Source organism: Eumetopias jubatus, unplaced genomic scaffold, assembly GCF_037043125.1.
Source record: "Eumetopias jubatus isolate StellerSeaLion01/CBP00866 unplaced genomic scaffold, mEumJub1_p1.0 scaffold_1, whole genome shotgun sequence".
NCBI classification, from domain to species: Eukaryota; Metazoa; Chordata; class Mammalia; order Carnivora; family Otariidae; genus Eumetopias; species Eumetopias jubatus.
This window is the reverse complement of record NW_028274807.1, coordinates 145618900-145634028: the sequence shown is the minus strand read 5'-3', so window position 1 is coordinate 145634028 and position 15129 is coordinate 145618900. Positions and strand designations below refer to the sequence as shown.

The window sequence follows — 15129 nt, the reverse complement described above, 5'->3', positions numbered from 1 at the left end:
AATTCAATGAGCTAATGCCTTTAAAGTGCTTGTTAACAACCAGCAATGAGCAATCTGAAAAGGAAATTAAGAAAGCAATTCTATTTAAAACAACATCTAAAAGAATAAAATACTTAGGGATAAATTTAAAGAGGTAAAAGCCTTGTATAATGAAAATTACAAAATATTTACACCTAAATAAATGGAAAGACCTGCATGTTCATGGGTTGGAAGACTTAATATTGATAAGATGTCAGTACTCTTCAAAGCAAGCTTTGGATTCAATGCAATCCCTATCAAATTTCAACAGCCTTTTTGCAGAAATGGAAAAGTCAGTATCAAATCATATGGAAATGTAGGGGGCCCCTAATAGCCAAAACAGTCTTGAAAAAGAAGAACAAAGTTGGAGCACTGACACCTTCTGATTTCAAAACTTAACACATAGCTACAGTCATCAAAATAGTGTGGTACTGGCATAAAGATATATAGACCAATGGGATAGAATTGAGAGTCCAGAAATAAACCTGTAGCAGTATGTATGGCGAGTTGATTTTAGAAAAGGATGCAAAATCCATTCAGTGGAGAAAGAAGTCTGTCTCTTCAATAAATGGTGCTGGGACAACTGGATTTCCACATGCAACAGAGTAACGTTGGATCCCCTACCTCACATCATATACAAAAATGAAAATGGGTCCATGACCTAAATATAAGAACTAAAACTATAAAACTCTTAGAAAACATAGGAGGAAATTTTTATGACCTTGGGTTTGGCAATGAATTCTTATATTTGACACCAAAAGCGTGGACAACAATAACAAAAAAAAAACTCAATTTAAAAATAGACACAGCATTTGAATAGACGTTTCATACAAATGGCCAGCAAGCACATGAAAAGAAGCTTAACATTATTAGTCATTAGGGAAATACAAATCAAACCCACAGTGAGATAATAGTCACCTACCAGGGTGGCTATAATTTAAAACAAAACCCCAAAAAACTAGTGTCAGCAAGGATATGGAGAAATTGGAATCCTTATACATTGGTGGCAGGAGTCTAAAATGATTCAGACATTGTGGAAAATAGTTTGGTTGTTCCTCAAAAAGTTAAGCATAGATTTACCATGTAACCAGGCAATTCCATGGGTAGGTATATATTCAAAAGAATTGAAAATAGAAAATGAAACAATCCTTGTATGTCAGTGCTCATTGCAACATATTCACAGTAGCAAAAAGGAAGAGACAGATCCAAGTTACCAACACATGGTTGGATAAACAAAAGGTGATGTGTACATACAATGGAATGTTATTTGGCCATAAATTAGAGTTTACCAGAGGCTGAGGGAATTTGGGGGGATGGGGAGGTATTCCTTAATGGGTGGCGTTTGGGTTTGGGGTAATGAAAAAGTTTTAGAAAGATAGTAGTGATGGTTGCACAACATCAGTATAATTAATACACTGACCTGTACACTTAAAATTGGCTAAAATGGCCGATTTTACATTACATACATTTGACTCAGTTATGTTAAAAATGCTCATTAACATAATGTCTGACACGTAGTAAGTACTCAGTAAGAGCTAGCCATCATGTTAGTAACGTGTAAAAAACTTGAGGTATGAAGCCTTCTCACGCATGGAGGACTAGCTGCCACAAACTCTGTACTCTTAGAATTACCGTAAGGCAGCAGATTCAGAGCATTGAAGGAGGGGCAGCTTATTGTAGAGTGGGGGAGACACATGAGTTATTAAAAATTTAAAATAAAATAACAAAATATAGTTTTAAAAACAATTTAAGCATCAGTCAGAAATACCTTAGGATTCCCTTTAGAACATCACTGTTTTGACAAGAGACAGGTAAAAAGGGATTTTGTTTAAAAGTAGTACTATGCTTAAAAAGATGCATAGTATCATACGTACATTTCTACCCAATTGAGTTACCCTTTTTTTTTTTTTTAAGGTTTGGCATTTAAAGAGCTTGCCTAGAAAATCAGGTTACGTGGAGTGCCTCATTCTACAAAAGTGTTGGATCTAAATGAAATGACTTTGTATTATAGGAGCATAAATTCTGCATTTAAATATTGAGAAAAGTGCCCAGCATTTGCTTATTTTTAATTTTCAGTCTTCTTTTCCAGGAAGATTCCTGATGTTACACCTGTTGTAAGTGATCAAAAACCATCTGTATCAAAATCTGGACGGAAGATTAAAGGAAGGGGCACAATTGTATGTGTGTTAAGACTTTTCTTTTTTTGAAATTACTTATCTAAGTAAGCAGTATAGGCAAAATCCTAGCTTTAATTTTAGGTACAATCCAAGATCTGTTCATTGCTGCATTTTAAGTATCAAATGACATGTGAAACAGTGAGTGAATATGTTGAGAAATCTTAGTATGTTGAATAATCTAGGCTAATGAATTAATCATTAGGACTTTAAGAAAAAATCCCATTTCTTTTGTTGTCTTATATTGTCATGACATAACTTCATATCATCCTTTTGTACTTTAATCATTATTGCTTTTGAATGGCATCTGAGATTGGATTTTATACCTAACTCTGCCCTATAGCAGACTGTAATTGAGCAGTATTTTAAAAACAGTTATTCCTGTCTTTGTTTTTGAAGCGCTATCACACTCCTCCAAGATCAAGATCATGTTCTGAATCAGACGATGATGATAGCAGTGAAACTCCTCCTCATTGGAAAGAAGAAATGCAGAGATTAAGAGCATACAGACCACCTAGTGGAGAAAAATGGAGTAAAGGAGATAAGTAAGAGCTTTGAGTATAAGCACAATCCTGTGTCTACTATATTTTGAGTGTTAAGAGGCTAGAGACTTACTTCTGGACTTTTCATCAAAGACTTAACATTTAAAGTTCGACCGTGACCAAAGAGAATGCATTTGGGAATACTTGGCAAAAAGAGAGCTATTAAGTAGGAAGGCTGGTTGGCGTCAGGGTGCTTTTAAATCAGAATTCTGTCTTCCCTCACAAAACTATAAAGCTACTGAATCTCTCAAAGATATCTTGTACAATTTTAGAAATAATCAGGACCTAAAAATTATATAGCAGATTCTTTCCTAGCCAGGTCTCTTAGTCACTGATGAATGAATTGGTAGGTAGGAAAATCTGTACCTGGCATGTGGATTAACTTCTGACCCCACGGACTGTTGCTTCTTCAGAAGTGTACCCTTCTCTTACCCTCAGTAACACCCCACAGCAGAATATCTCTTGCAGAAATGGGGCTGGCTTCAGAATAGCTAGTGAAAAGTACACCAGTGGGCCCCCTCTATAATTGTTCATGGTAGTAGTCTCTTCTCCTCTGTGGACGTCCAGTAGAATGGTTAGAAGTCGGAAGAGGGAACGTGTCTGCTATGTGAGAGTGATTTAGACACAGTGGTATAGAAAACTCTCGATTTTGAGCCCTGACATTACCCATTACCACTAAGATTGTAAAGCCTGCATCTATTTTCATGTGCTTTTTCCTCAATTTCTATAGGAAGTAATTTTAACTAAAACCTTAAGAGAAAGTCTTAATTATCTCTGTGAAGCTGAAATAAAATAATAGTCATGCTAGCTTCTTAAGAGACTTCTTCTTTAAAGTTCAGGCAGCTGTCCTGTATCTGCAGGGAATCAACAGAATTGTTTGGGAACTTGATTTGACTCTCCCTCAAAAATTGTTCCCGGAGGCAGAGGGTCATGAACCTTGGCTAGCCAAGGAACTCAGTATATCAGCAGTGCTCTTGGTTTGGTTTGATTCAGAACTGTTTTTCTGTCAAATTTGAAATATTTTGCTTAGTTAAAAAATCCTTTTTTAGTGAATCTGTTAGTAGACTAGTTAGTGTGTAGCTCTGAAATTATGAGGTCAAGATGAGGCCTGTCACCCCTTGATGTATCCTTCCTACTTGTGCTTAAAGAGTTGATGGAGTCAGTACTTTGTTCTTAACTAGGCTTTTGTCAATGCTTTTGTATTGACAACAAATGTGTTTTAAACTTAAAGCCTAGAAAACATGCTTGTAAATAACTGCATGCATACTGTATCCTTTTCAATAGATTAAGTGACCCCTGTTCAAGCCGATGGGATGAGAGAAGCTTGTCCCAGAGATCCAGATCGTGGTCCTATAATGGATATTATTCAGACCTTAGTACAGCAAGACACTCCGACGGTCACCATAAAAAACGCAGGAAAGAGAAAAAGGTTAAACATAAAAAGAAAGCTAAAAAGCAGAAACGTTGCAGAAGACACAAGCAGACCAAGAAGAGAAGGATTATTGTACCATCAGACATAGAATCCTCAAAATCTTCCACCCGACGAATGAAATCCTCTTGTGACAGAGAAAGGCGATCTCGTTCTTCCTCATTATCATCTCATCACTCATCAAAGAGGGACTGGTCTAAATCTGATAAGGGTGACCAGAGCTCTTCAACCCATTCAAGCAGAGACTCCTACAGATCTAAATCTCACTCGCAGTCTTATTCTAGAGGAAGCTCAAGATCAAGGACTCCATCAAAATCCTCATCACATTCTCGAAGTAGATCAAAATCCAGGTCTACTTCCAAGTCAGGGCACCAAAGGACAGCATCAAAATCACCAAGACGAACAACCTCTCAGTTAAGTGAAAATAAACCAGTTAAAACGGAACCTTTGAGAGCAACAGTGCCACAAAATGAAAACGTCGTAGTACAACCAGTGGTAGCGGAAAATATTCCTGTAATACCATTGAGTGACAGTCCCCCTCCTTCAAGGTGGAAGCCGGGACAGAAGCCCTGGAAGCCCTCTTATGAGCGAATTCAGGAAATGAAAGCTAAAACAACCCATTTGCTGCCCCTCCAAAGCACTTACAGTTTAGCAAATATCAAAGACACTGGAAGTTCATCATCCTACCATAAAAGAGAAAAAAATTCAGAAAGTGATCGGAGTGCTTATTCAAAATACAGTGATAGAAGCTCAGAAAGTTCACCAAGGTCAAGGAGCAGATCTTCTAGGAGTAGATCTTATTCCAGATCATACACAAGGTCACGAAGTCTAGCTAGTTCACATTCAAGATCGAGGTCTGCCTCATCTAGATCTCATTCACGAAATAAATACAGTGATCGTTCACAATGTAGTAGATCATCGTCATACTCTTCTGTTAGCAGTGATGATGGAAGACGTGCCAAGAGAAAATTTAGATCCAATGGGAAAAAGAGTAACACTTCAAATAAGAGGCACAGCAGCAGCTCTGAGAAGAGACTTCGCAATAAATATGTGAAAAGCAGAGACAAGTCTTCGAGTCAGAGGAAGTATAGCGAAAGCAGGTCATCTTTAGATTATTCTTCGGACAGTGAACAGTCAAGTATTCAGGTTACACAGTCAGCCCAGGAAAAAGAGAGGCAAGTCCAAATGGAAATGAACAATAAGCAAGAGAAAAACAGAGATGAAGAGAAATCCAAGCCTGAACAGGAATGCCCTCGTTCAAAGAAAAGGGCCTTGAAAGAGAATCTTTCTGATCACCTTAGAAATGGCAGTAAGCCCAAAAGGAAGAATTATGCTGGGAGTAAATGGGACTCTGAGTCAAACTCTGAACGAGATGTAACTAAAAACAGTAAAAATATTTCCCGGCCATCTTCTGATAAGGAGGAAGGTGAAGCTACGTCAGATTCTGAGTCAGAATTTGGTGAAATTCACAGCAAAGCCAAACCCCCAACAAAGTCTTCAGCAGGTACTTCGTTGCCTGATGGTAATGGTGCTTGGAAATCAAGTAAGCAGCGGTCTTCAACCTCTGATTCTGAGGGGTCCTATTCCAATTCAGAAAACACTAGAAGAAAGGCACGGAAGCACAAACACGGGTCAAAGGAAAATCTTAGACGGGAACAGACCAAAAAAGCAAAGGAGAAACTGAAAGGGAAAAAAGACAAAAAGCACAAGGCTCCAAAACGAAAACAGGCATTTCACTGGCAGCCTCCACTGGAATTTGGTGAGGAGGAGGAGGAGGAGACTAGTGAGAAACAAGTTACTCAAGAGGCAAAAGAGAAAAAACAAGTTTCTGAAAATAGTGAAACCATGAAAGAAAACATTTCGCATACTGAGAAGTCCTGCGAAGAGGGCGGCCTTTCAGGTAAATGTAATCCCATCATGACTTCATCAGATACTGGGCAGCCTACTAAAGAGGATAGTAAACAGGGTGCTTCTCCCACAGCTTTCAGTCCTGACGAACGGGGAGCCGCTTCTCCCTCCAGCATTCAGCATATTGCAGAAAGGGCCCCAAGCGTAGTGGAGGATGTGCTGCAGACAGATGACAACATGGAGATTTGCACTCCTGATAGGAGTTCCCCAGCCAAGGAGGCATCCCCTGTAGGAAATTCAAGGCTTGCCACCCCAGACGTAAACGTTGTTCTACAACAGGATATGCACCCAGAGCATCCTGAGACAGAGGAGGGAAAACAGGAAAGCAAAACGATGGGGGATGTGGGGAAGCAGGACAGCAGCCCTGCTAGCCTGGCGAGCACCGTAGAAAGCGCCGTGAAGAGAGAGGCGGCTGAGAAGAGCCAGATGGGCCTCCTGGATAACAAATGGAAGCCTCTGCAAGGGGTGGGGAACCTGGCAGCACCGACGGCCCCTGCGGCCAGCGCTGCAGAGGTGAAGGCATTGACTGCTGCTCCTGAGGTGAAGCCACAAGGCTTGAGGATAGAAATTAAAAGCAAAAATAAAGTTCGGCCTGGGTCTCTCTTTGATGAAGTAAGAAAGACGGCACGCTTAAACCGGAGGCCAAGGAATCAGGAGAGTTCAAGTGATGAGCAGACACCTAGTCGGGATGGAGATAGCCAGTCCCGGAGTCCAAGCAGATCTCGAAGTAAATCTGAAACCAAATCTAGACACAGAACACGGTCTGTCTCCTACAGTCACTCAAGAAGTCGATCGCGAAGTTCCACATCATCTTACCGGTGAGCAATGTAGTCTCTTTCCTTCCCTCCCCGCCCCCCCCGCCCCGGCCCAAAGGAGAGTCTTTTAGTGTTTATCTTGGAAGAACACCAGAATTAGAGACAAGATCACTATTTCCAAATATCTGGAAGGGAATAAGGGGAAGTCTCATGCTGTGTGACTAAGAGAGCCAATTGTGAGGACATAGGAAGTGGGGATTTTAGGCGAAGAAATGTGGGCTCAATGTCAAAAACTATTACTTGTCGGTTAAAGCTCTCTGGCGGTAGACATGAGTTGCCATGATAGGTGGCAAGTCTCTCTCTTTAACGGTGTGACGCTGCTCTCCCACCTCTCAGTGATGCCTTAGAAGGAAATCCTGAATTTACAAAATTATGTAGGATTTAGAGATCATTAATCTCTAACCCTCCGTTTTATGCAAGTGGAAGGTGGGGGCCAGAGAGGCCAAGTTAACCTTCCCAAGACCTGCATCGAGTTGATCTTTATTCAGGGGTTAGCGGGGAGGGGCATGGTAAAAATTTATTTATTTTGGTTCAGGTTGCATCTAAGTTTTGTCATCAGCATAGACTGGATTGTGCAGAGAATGAGAATTTTTACAAAATCAGTGATGGTGATACGAAGTTAATAAGTAATTTGTATTCCTTTTTTTTCCTTGTAAATATTTCATGGTTTTACCTCACTATCTCTTACTTGCTCATATCCCTTAGTATATTGTGCTTGCTTTTCATCACTTGAGCCTAAAATATAGTAAAAATCTTTGGGATTTTTCCCCCCCTTTCTAGCTATTTATCTTCCCTTTCTCACCCAGATTTCTTTAAAAATAGGAAACAGCATTTGCCATCTGTAATAACTGTTTCCCATTTACTCTTTAGTTGCTTGCAGTCTGTCTTCTGCACCTTCCCTCCCCATTTTCCTAAAAGGGCTATTTTCAGGTACTTCGCAGGAGCGCCAGGGCATGTTTTCAGTCTTTTTGGCCCTCCTGGAACCTGCTGCTAGCTCTCTTCGTCCTTCTCAGACCATTCCATGTTTGTGTTGCGTGCTTTTTTTCCTCCTCCTGCCCTGAATCCCAGCAGGCCCAGAGAGCTGGTGAATCCTGGCCTTTTCTCTCTAGGTTCATATTCCTAGATGCAGCACAATTGAGCTAGTTCAGCCCCCCTCTCTGCTTAACGTCTGCCTTCCATTCGTGCTCTGACAGTTCTGAGCTGCTGGTGATGCCGGCCACTCTCATTTAGCTTCCTACCGCTGCCATCGGGGTGGGTGGCATTTCATGTGATAAATGAAGATAGGGTTAGAAAGCCTGAGGAATTTGCTTCAAGTTATGTAGCTAATGGGTAGTAGACCAGACAGCTAACCTTGCCTCCTGGTTTTGGTTACTCACCTGCCGTGACTCCCCTACTAGGCTGTGAACTCACTGAAGTCTGGGACTATTTTCTACTCATCTTTCTGTTACCTCACAGAATCTGCTCCACAATTGTTTGTCGAGTAAATGACTAGAATCTTACTAGAACATAATGTGTTCATTCTCTTGTAGATATACTGGAAGCAGATCATGTCTTCTAAAACATAAGTACATAGTAAATAAAATAAAACCTTTGAAGATGTTACATAAGTAGCCTAGACATAGGGATATCCTTCTGTCCTAAATGACAGGTAGAAAGTTGGGGGAGAAGAGTGGGGAGCCAAGTGAATGCAGAGGGGCAGAATTGTACTACTTAAATTCCTTGTTTTATTAAATACTAAGTAGATTTAAAAGAATTAAATGATTAGATATAAATAAATAATTTAAAATGTCATTTAGATTTAAAAAAATAGAGCTTTGACATACCTGATATATCCCTACTACTCAGTGCCACCCTACTTTCTCTCTTCTCTTCTAGAATTAAACATTATTATAAACTTTTTTTGTAGTTTTGGTTTTTCTTTTTCTTTTTTTTTTTTAAAGATTTTATTTATTTATTTATTTGACAGAAAAAGAGAGACACAGGGAGAGAGGGAACGCAAGCAGGGGCAGTGGGAGAGGGAGAAGCAGGGTTCCCGCGGAGCAGGGAGCCCAATGCGGGGCTCGATCCCAGGACCCTGGGTCCATGACCTGAGCCGAAGGCAGACACTTAACCAGCTGAGCCACCCAGGCGGGCCTTTGTTGTTGTTCTTTAGTTTTGCCACAGATAGTTTTATTTGTATACAGTGTTTTTACATGTCTTTGGACAAAATCTTTGCACATGTGCACACCTGCACACCTGTTCTATCTGCATTTTTCACTCAACACTATGTTCCGGGAGGTGTCTCTGTTGATGTAAGTAGCTGTACTCCATTTTCCTACTGGAGAATGTTACTGAATTTCTCTGCCCCCCCCCCACCCCCATTCTGTCATTAGTGGAGCTTTGGATTATTTCTTCTTCTGGTCTTACAAGTAGGACTCCAGTGAAGACACCTTTACCAGCCTTTTCTGGTTTATTTCATTCTGTTCAATTTAAACCCTCATTAGCCGTCACTGTCAAACCCGCTATGAAGAGTTTGTGAACGACATTTCCTTGCTGTGTTCTCCCCTTCCTATCCTACTAGTAATCATTTGAACAGCATGGTGAGTTAACATAATTCTATTTTTTCACTCTCAATTGTAGATCAAGAAGCTATTCTAGAAGTCGGAGCAGAGGATGGTACAGCAGAGGCCACACAAGAAGCCGGAGCAGCTCCTACCGCAGTTACAAAAGTCATAGGTGAGTGTGGGAACCCCACCCTGCCATGTGGTCTTCATCCTGTCTGCTTTTCAAGGCCTGCACAGGTGGAGTGGGGGAGCTTTTGAGAAGAATCCTGTCATTGCTGAATACTGGACAGGCCTATCATCTAGTTGTTTCTTTCTAGGAACTGTCATATTCTCACTGGCTATCCTCAAGATGTGATCTTATCAGAGTGAGGAAAGAGAAGCAGTAGAAATCTTTTAAAAAGGCCCTGCCCACTATCTCCCCACCCCCCCACCTCCAGTATATCTTCCTTGACCTCAGTTCACATCTGCAGTCACCTCTTGGCTTGGGTAAGGGATTGGGATGGGAGGACTGATTTGTTAGTAGGGGGCCACAGGATGGAGCATGTGGGGGGGGGTGACCCCAGGTTTGTATTTCTCCCAGCTTCATCAAACGCTCTTTTGCCTCTGAGGTATTTTCCACTGCTGCAGCTTCATTTTACCTACAGGTGTCTTACCTGTGCAGACTTCCCCTCCCCACCCAGTTAGAACCTCCCCAGTGACTTTGCTGTGTGCACCTCATAGAACAAAAGTTAATCAGAACGAAATCCAACATGCTTTTGAAAAAGTCCAACATACTTTTGATAAATGAAATAAATACACCTACTGGATTTCATTGTATTTTTTTCTTGATGGGCAAATAAAAGTCTAGATTTTTGATATAACCTGTCCTGAGCCACAAAATGATGGTCCCTCATGTGATTCCTATTAGGACATCCAGCAGGAGCAGATCCAGGAGCAGCTCGTACGACCCCCATAGTCGGTCCAGGTACGGACAGGGGGTGGGAACCACCTGTGGGGGCAGAATTGAAAGGCCTTGTTTAATAAAACCCTTCATTCCCTTTTAAAAAGTGTTGTAGTCTGTTGAAAAATTTAAACACATGTATTTGTCTCATGAAATCATCTCCTAACGACATGAGGTTTTTTTTGACAGCTTTTATCTGTTGGCCCATTGTACTCTGGTGTCAGAGTAACAATTGATGTCCAGTTGTAATGGCAGGTATTTATTGAATATAATTGCCGAAGATCCACCAGATTCAGTCAGACTAAGTCAGTGTTAACTTTGTGATATTTTTCAATGCAGAAAAGAAATGAACATTTTTCTGTTTCATGCGGTAAGTCTCACTGGGGCACTTGTTAAATGTCTCCAGTACTTGCTGTGCAAATGTGTCCTCACACAGTCATAGAGTGCCCATGTCCTCAGAGAACACTGAAGAGATCGTAAGAAGAAACAGAAGCCTGTGAGTCTTGGAGTGGGGGAATTAAGTGTGTGTGGTTGCCGTTGAAGCAGGTCCTGCACTTACGACAGCTACTACAGCAGGAGTCGGAGTCGCAGCAGAAGCCAGAGGAGTGACAGTTACCGCCGAGGCAGAAGGTACAGCAGGCGATCCAGGTGGGTCTCCCTCCTTCAGGTCACTGTAAGGTACTGTGGGCACTTGGTGTGGGAGGTGACAGACGGCTCGTAGAAGAGAAAGCGTAATCTTTCGAGGTCAGAAATATTTCTTCCTGTTGAGTTTCAGCAACCCACAGGCATCTACTAAAGGTGGCTTTTGTATTAAGGGTTGTTGGGTCAGGTCTGTTGGTTATTGTTAATGTTTGAATCTAAAATGGATTCTGTAATATTTACATACTCTTGGACAAACAGTTTCTTTGGAAGGAGTAAAGAGAGAAGGCCACCCAGACCATGTCCCACTCCTTTAAATAGGGCTACTTGCTAAAAATAGCAAAACCAATTTATTAGTTTTTTAAATTAAAAAACGAAAGTATACTAAAATGTCATCCTTTGCTTCAACAGCAGGGTTGAGGTTTATATCATCAATTTTAGTAAAAATATATTTTTATGCATTACAGATATTTATAGATGTTACATTTTATATAACCTATTTGGGCTGGTACTGCCAAAGTCTTAATGGTGACTTTCTGTAATGTCCTTTTCCTGGTCGCTTTTGGTCTTACCCTCCCCCATCCATTGCAGCTACAGTCAGTGATCCTTGTCTAATATCAGTGTGATCTAGACACTTCCCTTGTTTGAAACTCTTGAAGGGCTCCCTACTGCCCAGAGGGGTAGGTCCAGCCTCTTCAGCATCCCATGGAAGGCCTTTCCGCCTGCCAGCTTCATCTGGGGCTTTTCTGTCTTCCCTCCTTTAGTGTGCTAGAACCCGTCCTTCTGCCTGGAGATGGCCAGTTCCCACCTACCTACCCTATAGCTCTCAGCTGCAACCCACTGCCCCAGGGGGCCGTGCTGACTGATAACCCTGAGTTACACCACCCCCGCCTCCCCACAGTGTGCCCTGTTTGCCTTGTCCACTATTCTGTGTGGTCCTTGAGCCCCAGGAAGCTATACTTGGTCTACCGTGTATGTCCCTAGCATCTAGCAAAGGGACTGGCTCCCTGAATATTTTTCAAAATAGCTGGTGACCATTGCCAGGGCCTCTTGACGCAGTGCCCCAGTGGTCCCGTCCGTGTCCTCCTCACTTCACCCCTCACGGGGTCCCCATTTTGGTTTCCATATTTTTAATGAAACTCTTCATGTACCTTTTTTTATCGCTTGCTTCCTCAGTCTAATTAAATATTGACGTTCATTTTGGGTAACATGGAAAATTATTCTGCTCATTTGCATGAGTGGATTTCAAGTAATATCCCAAGATGCGATGTTTCTTTATCTTAATCTTGATATTACTGCTGTGTGTCATTTAAAACATCTTTGAAAAGTCTACACTGTTGCCACCCTCAGGACCCCACTCATCCACCCAGTGTGGTATGCCACATCAGTATTGCTTTCAAGCCACTCGTATCAAAAAAGAAGCTTCAAGAGGAATTGAGAGGGTTGAAGTTAAAAGGTGTCTGTATGTTTCTTTTGTTACACAGGAGTTGTAGATCCTATGGCTCTGACAGTGAAAGTGACCGAAGTTACTCTCATCACCGGAGCCCCAGTGAAAGCAGCACATATAGTTGAAAATGTCCCCTTTTTGATACAAATTATATCTTATTTGTAAATATCTGGTAACTTAAAAGTTTAAGAAACTTAATGGCAGTCTGTTCTATTTCAATGTTAGAAATAAGTTTCGAAAATAGGCACTTAATTGTTATTGCCCATTTACATGTGCACAGAATTTAAAATACAGATATGTCTCCTAAAAATATTTTTATGCCACATTTTACAGTAGCCAACTTTGGGAATGAATTTCATTTTCTTGAATCAAGAAATCATGAAATTTAAGTATAATTTGCAATATTATTTTAGACAGATTATTTCTTTCCATCTCATGTATTCCTCAGAATACAGATTCTTTTTGCCCGTTTTTCAGGTTTTAGCATATATGCTGCCAAGCCTAGAACTGTGAAGAACTGTTAAAGGTGGCCAAATATTTATATACCAATTACACCGTCTTATGCATATGTGCTCTTAGAAACAAACCACCCAGAATCGATACCGATGGTAGCCAGGAGTCTTAAGGCAGTGGCTCTGGAGTTCTTAACTCATTCCTTCCTTCTTGGTGGTCTCAGAGGGTCAGGAAAGTGGTCATCATACAGCCCACGGTCTGTATTACTCCAGGCTGGCGGGTGAGGTTAGGAAGAATAAATCAGCCTTAACTATAAATACCTGCACTGTCTCTAAGGCCCTAATGTTTTTTGTGCTTTTTAATAAATACTATCAGAAGTTTAGATTGTAAAAAACAATTCTGTTCCGGTTCATGTTTGGGTGCTCGGTACCTTTTGGTGCCTCTTCAAGTATACTTTACATTAGAATCTCATAGGAGAGAGAGAAGTGATTTTTTTTTTTAATTCGCTGGCACCAGGCATGGTTCCTTCTGGGCTATATTCACTTTAAGTATCTGGAGGGTTTCTCTCAAGCTCAGGTGTGGCTTGGGGCCTCCCCTGGAGCAGGCAGGATTGGCACAGAGGGTCCTGTGGCCCCTCGGGGTTGCTGCACATAACTGGCACTCATGCCTCTGAGAGAGCGGATTGAAAAGTAGAATTCAGGGTACCGCCAGACCTCACTGCCACATCCCGGAGACATTTTGGAGGGCTTTCAAGTCTTTCGGGTAAGGGAGCTCTACCACAATAGCGGCTGAGCTGTTCTAAGCACCAGCACGTTTGTCTTCTTTCCGCTGTGATCCACTCTGACTCCGTGAAGCTTGCACGACATGATAAGTCCAGGGGAAGAGGGGTGTACAGGACTGCACAGATGACACGTTTTCAGTTTCAGGTGGTTCCTCCAAAAATGGTTTGACCTGTAAAAACTGGTGTTTTTTGGTTTTGGGGTTTTTTTAATCTTTGAGTTATTCCCCCAAGTGTACTTAATCACCTTAGTGCCAGTTTAAGCCAGTTGTGCAGAAGAAATTCATATTGGATGTTTGATGTGGAACTCTGCTCCACCCTACCCAGGCCTTGCTTGGGGTACTTGGGAAGTGGGAAAGAGCCCTCAGTTGGAGGGATCTGACAACCCTTGATGGGCGGAGGGGTGACCTTGGATATATTAAAACCATCACCCATAAAAGGTTCATAAACAGGGTTAAATGGTCAGCTATTTGCCAGGTTGACAGACGAGAGTACATTAGGAAAACAGGACCCAAGTCAAACAGATGTACTTCCTAGTGAATACAGAACAATGCATGATTCATATGAAGGGTTTTCAAAAGTTGCCTGTAACACTCCGTGAAAAAAAACCTACATTCAGAACTCAAACAGAAACTGCCAAATCTAATTAGGTTAAGAAAAGTTACCCTTGGACAATGTATTCGTTTTCTACTGCTATGTAACAAATTACCCCACACTTAGCAGCTTAAAACAACACCCATTTCTTAGCTCACAGTTCTGTAGCTTGTGAGTCTGGCACAGTATGGCTGGATTCTCTGCTCAGGGTCTCAACAAAGCTGAAATCAAGGGTCAGCAGGGCAGCATTCTTTTATGGAGGCTCTGGGGAAGAATCTACTTCCAAGTTCATTTGGTTCCTTGCTGGTTGTCAGCCAGAGGCTTCTCCCTCAGCTCCTGGAGGCTGCTCTCATAGGTGCAGACTCCTTGGATTGGGGCACAAAGTGAGGGGTGCGGGTGGGGCAGGCCGTTTTAGAACCCTGTCTACTCCAGACAATAACTGCCCACTGCTGGCAGGGGGGAGTTTTCATCCCAAAAAAGGTGGGCCCTGGAAGCCTCGATTGTTTCCTCCATGGAAAAGAACAGCCCTCAGCCGCAGCATTCAATTGTGTTTACTGAATGAACTACAGAAATAGCTTTTCTGCCTAGAGGGGATTGTTCTGTATTTTAAGTTATTTTTTAATAAAATTTAATTATGTATTGTGCTTCTTAATAGAAAATGTATTATTGGACTGTTTTTGTAACGTCTTGTTTACTGCAAATGAAACATGATATAGATGGTATTGTTCAAACCTGTAGAAAATACTTTTGTACATATTGGCAATGTCTAATTTGTATACACTTCATTTAAATGTTCCTAAAACTTGAAAGGGGGACCTTGTAGAAATTAAAATATATACTTAGTCTAAA

General features: G+C 41.4%; 1 protein-coding gene across 4 annotated transcripts in view; it reads left to right on the top strand.

Annotated features, from left to right (window-relative positions):
- The window catches only part of NKTR (natural killer cell triggering receptor), a 53511-nt gene extending 38382 nt beyond the window's left edge, over nucleotides 1–15129 (top strand). For 2 of the 4 annotated variants that reach the window (XM_028106994.2, XM_028106997.2), the window contains 7 exons: nucleotides 2108–2195; nucleotides 2592–2737; nucleotides 4019–6889; nucleotides 9506–9601; nucleotides 10337–10393; nucleotides 10913–11017; nucleotides 12493–15129. In XM_028106994.2, coding sequence (XP_027962795.1) covers nucleotides 2108–2195; nucleotides 2592–2737; nucleotides 4019–6889; nucleotides 9506–9601; nucleotides 10337–10393; nucleotides 10913–11017; nucleotides 12493–12580 — 3451 coding nt within the window. In that variant the 3' untranslated portion in view covers nucleotides 12581–15129. Of the gene's footprint in view, nucleotides 1–2107; nucleotides 2196–2591; nucleotides 2738–4018; nucleotides 6890–9505; nucleotides 9602–10336; nucleotides 10394–10912; nucleotides 11018–12492 lie in introns of those variants that run through there. The other 2 variants (XM_028106995.2, XM_088026521.1) reach the window with 2 other exon arrangements.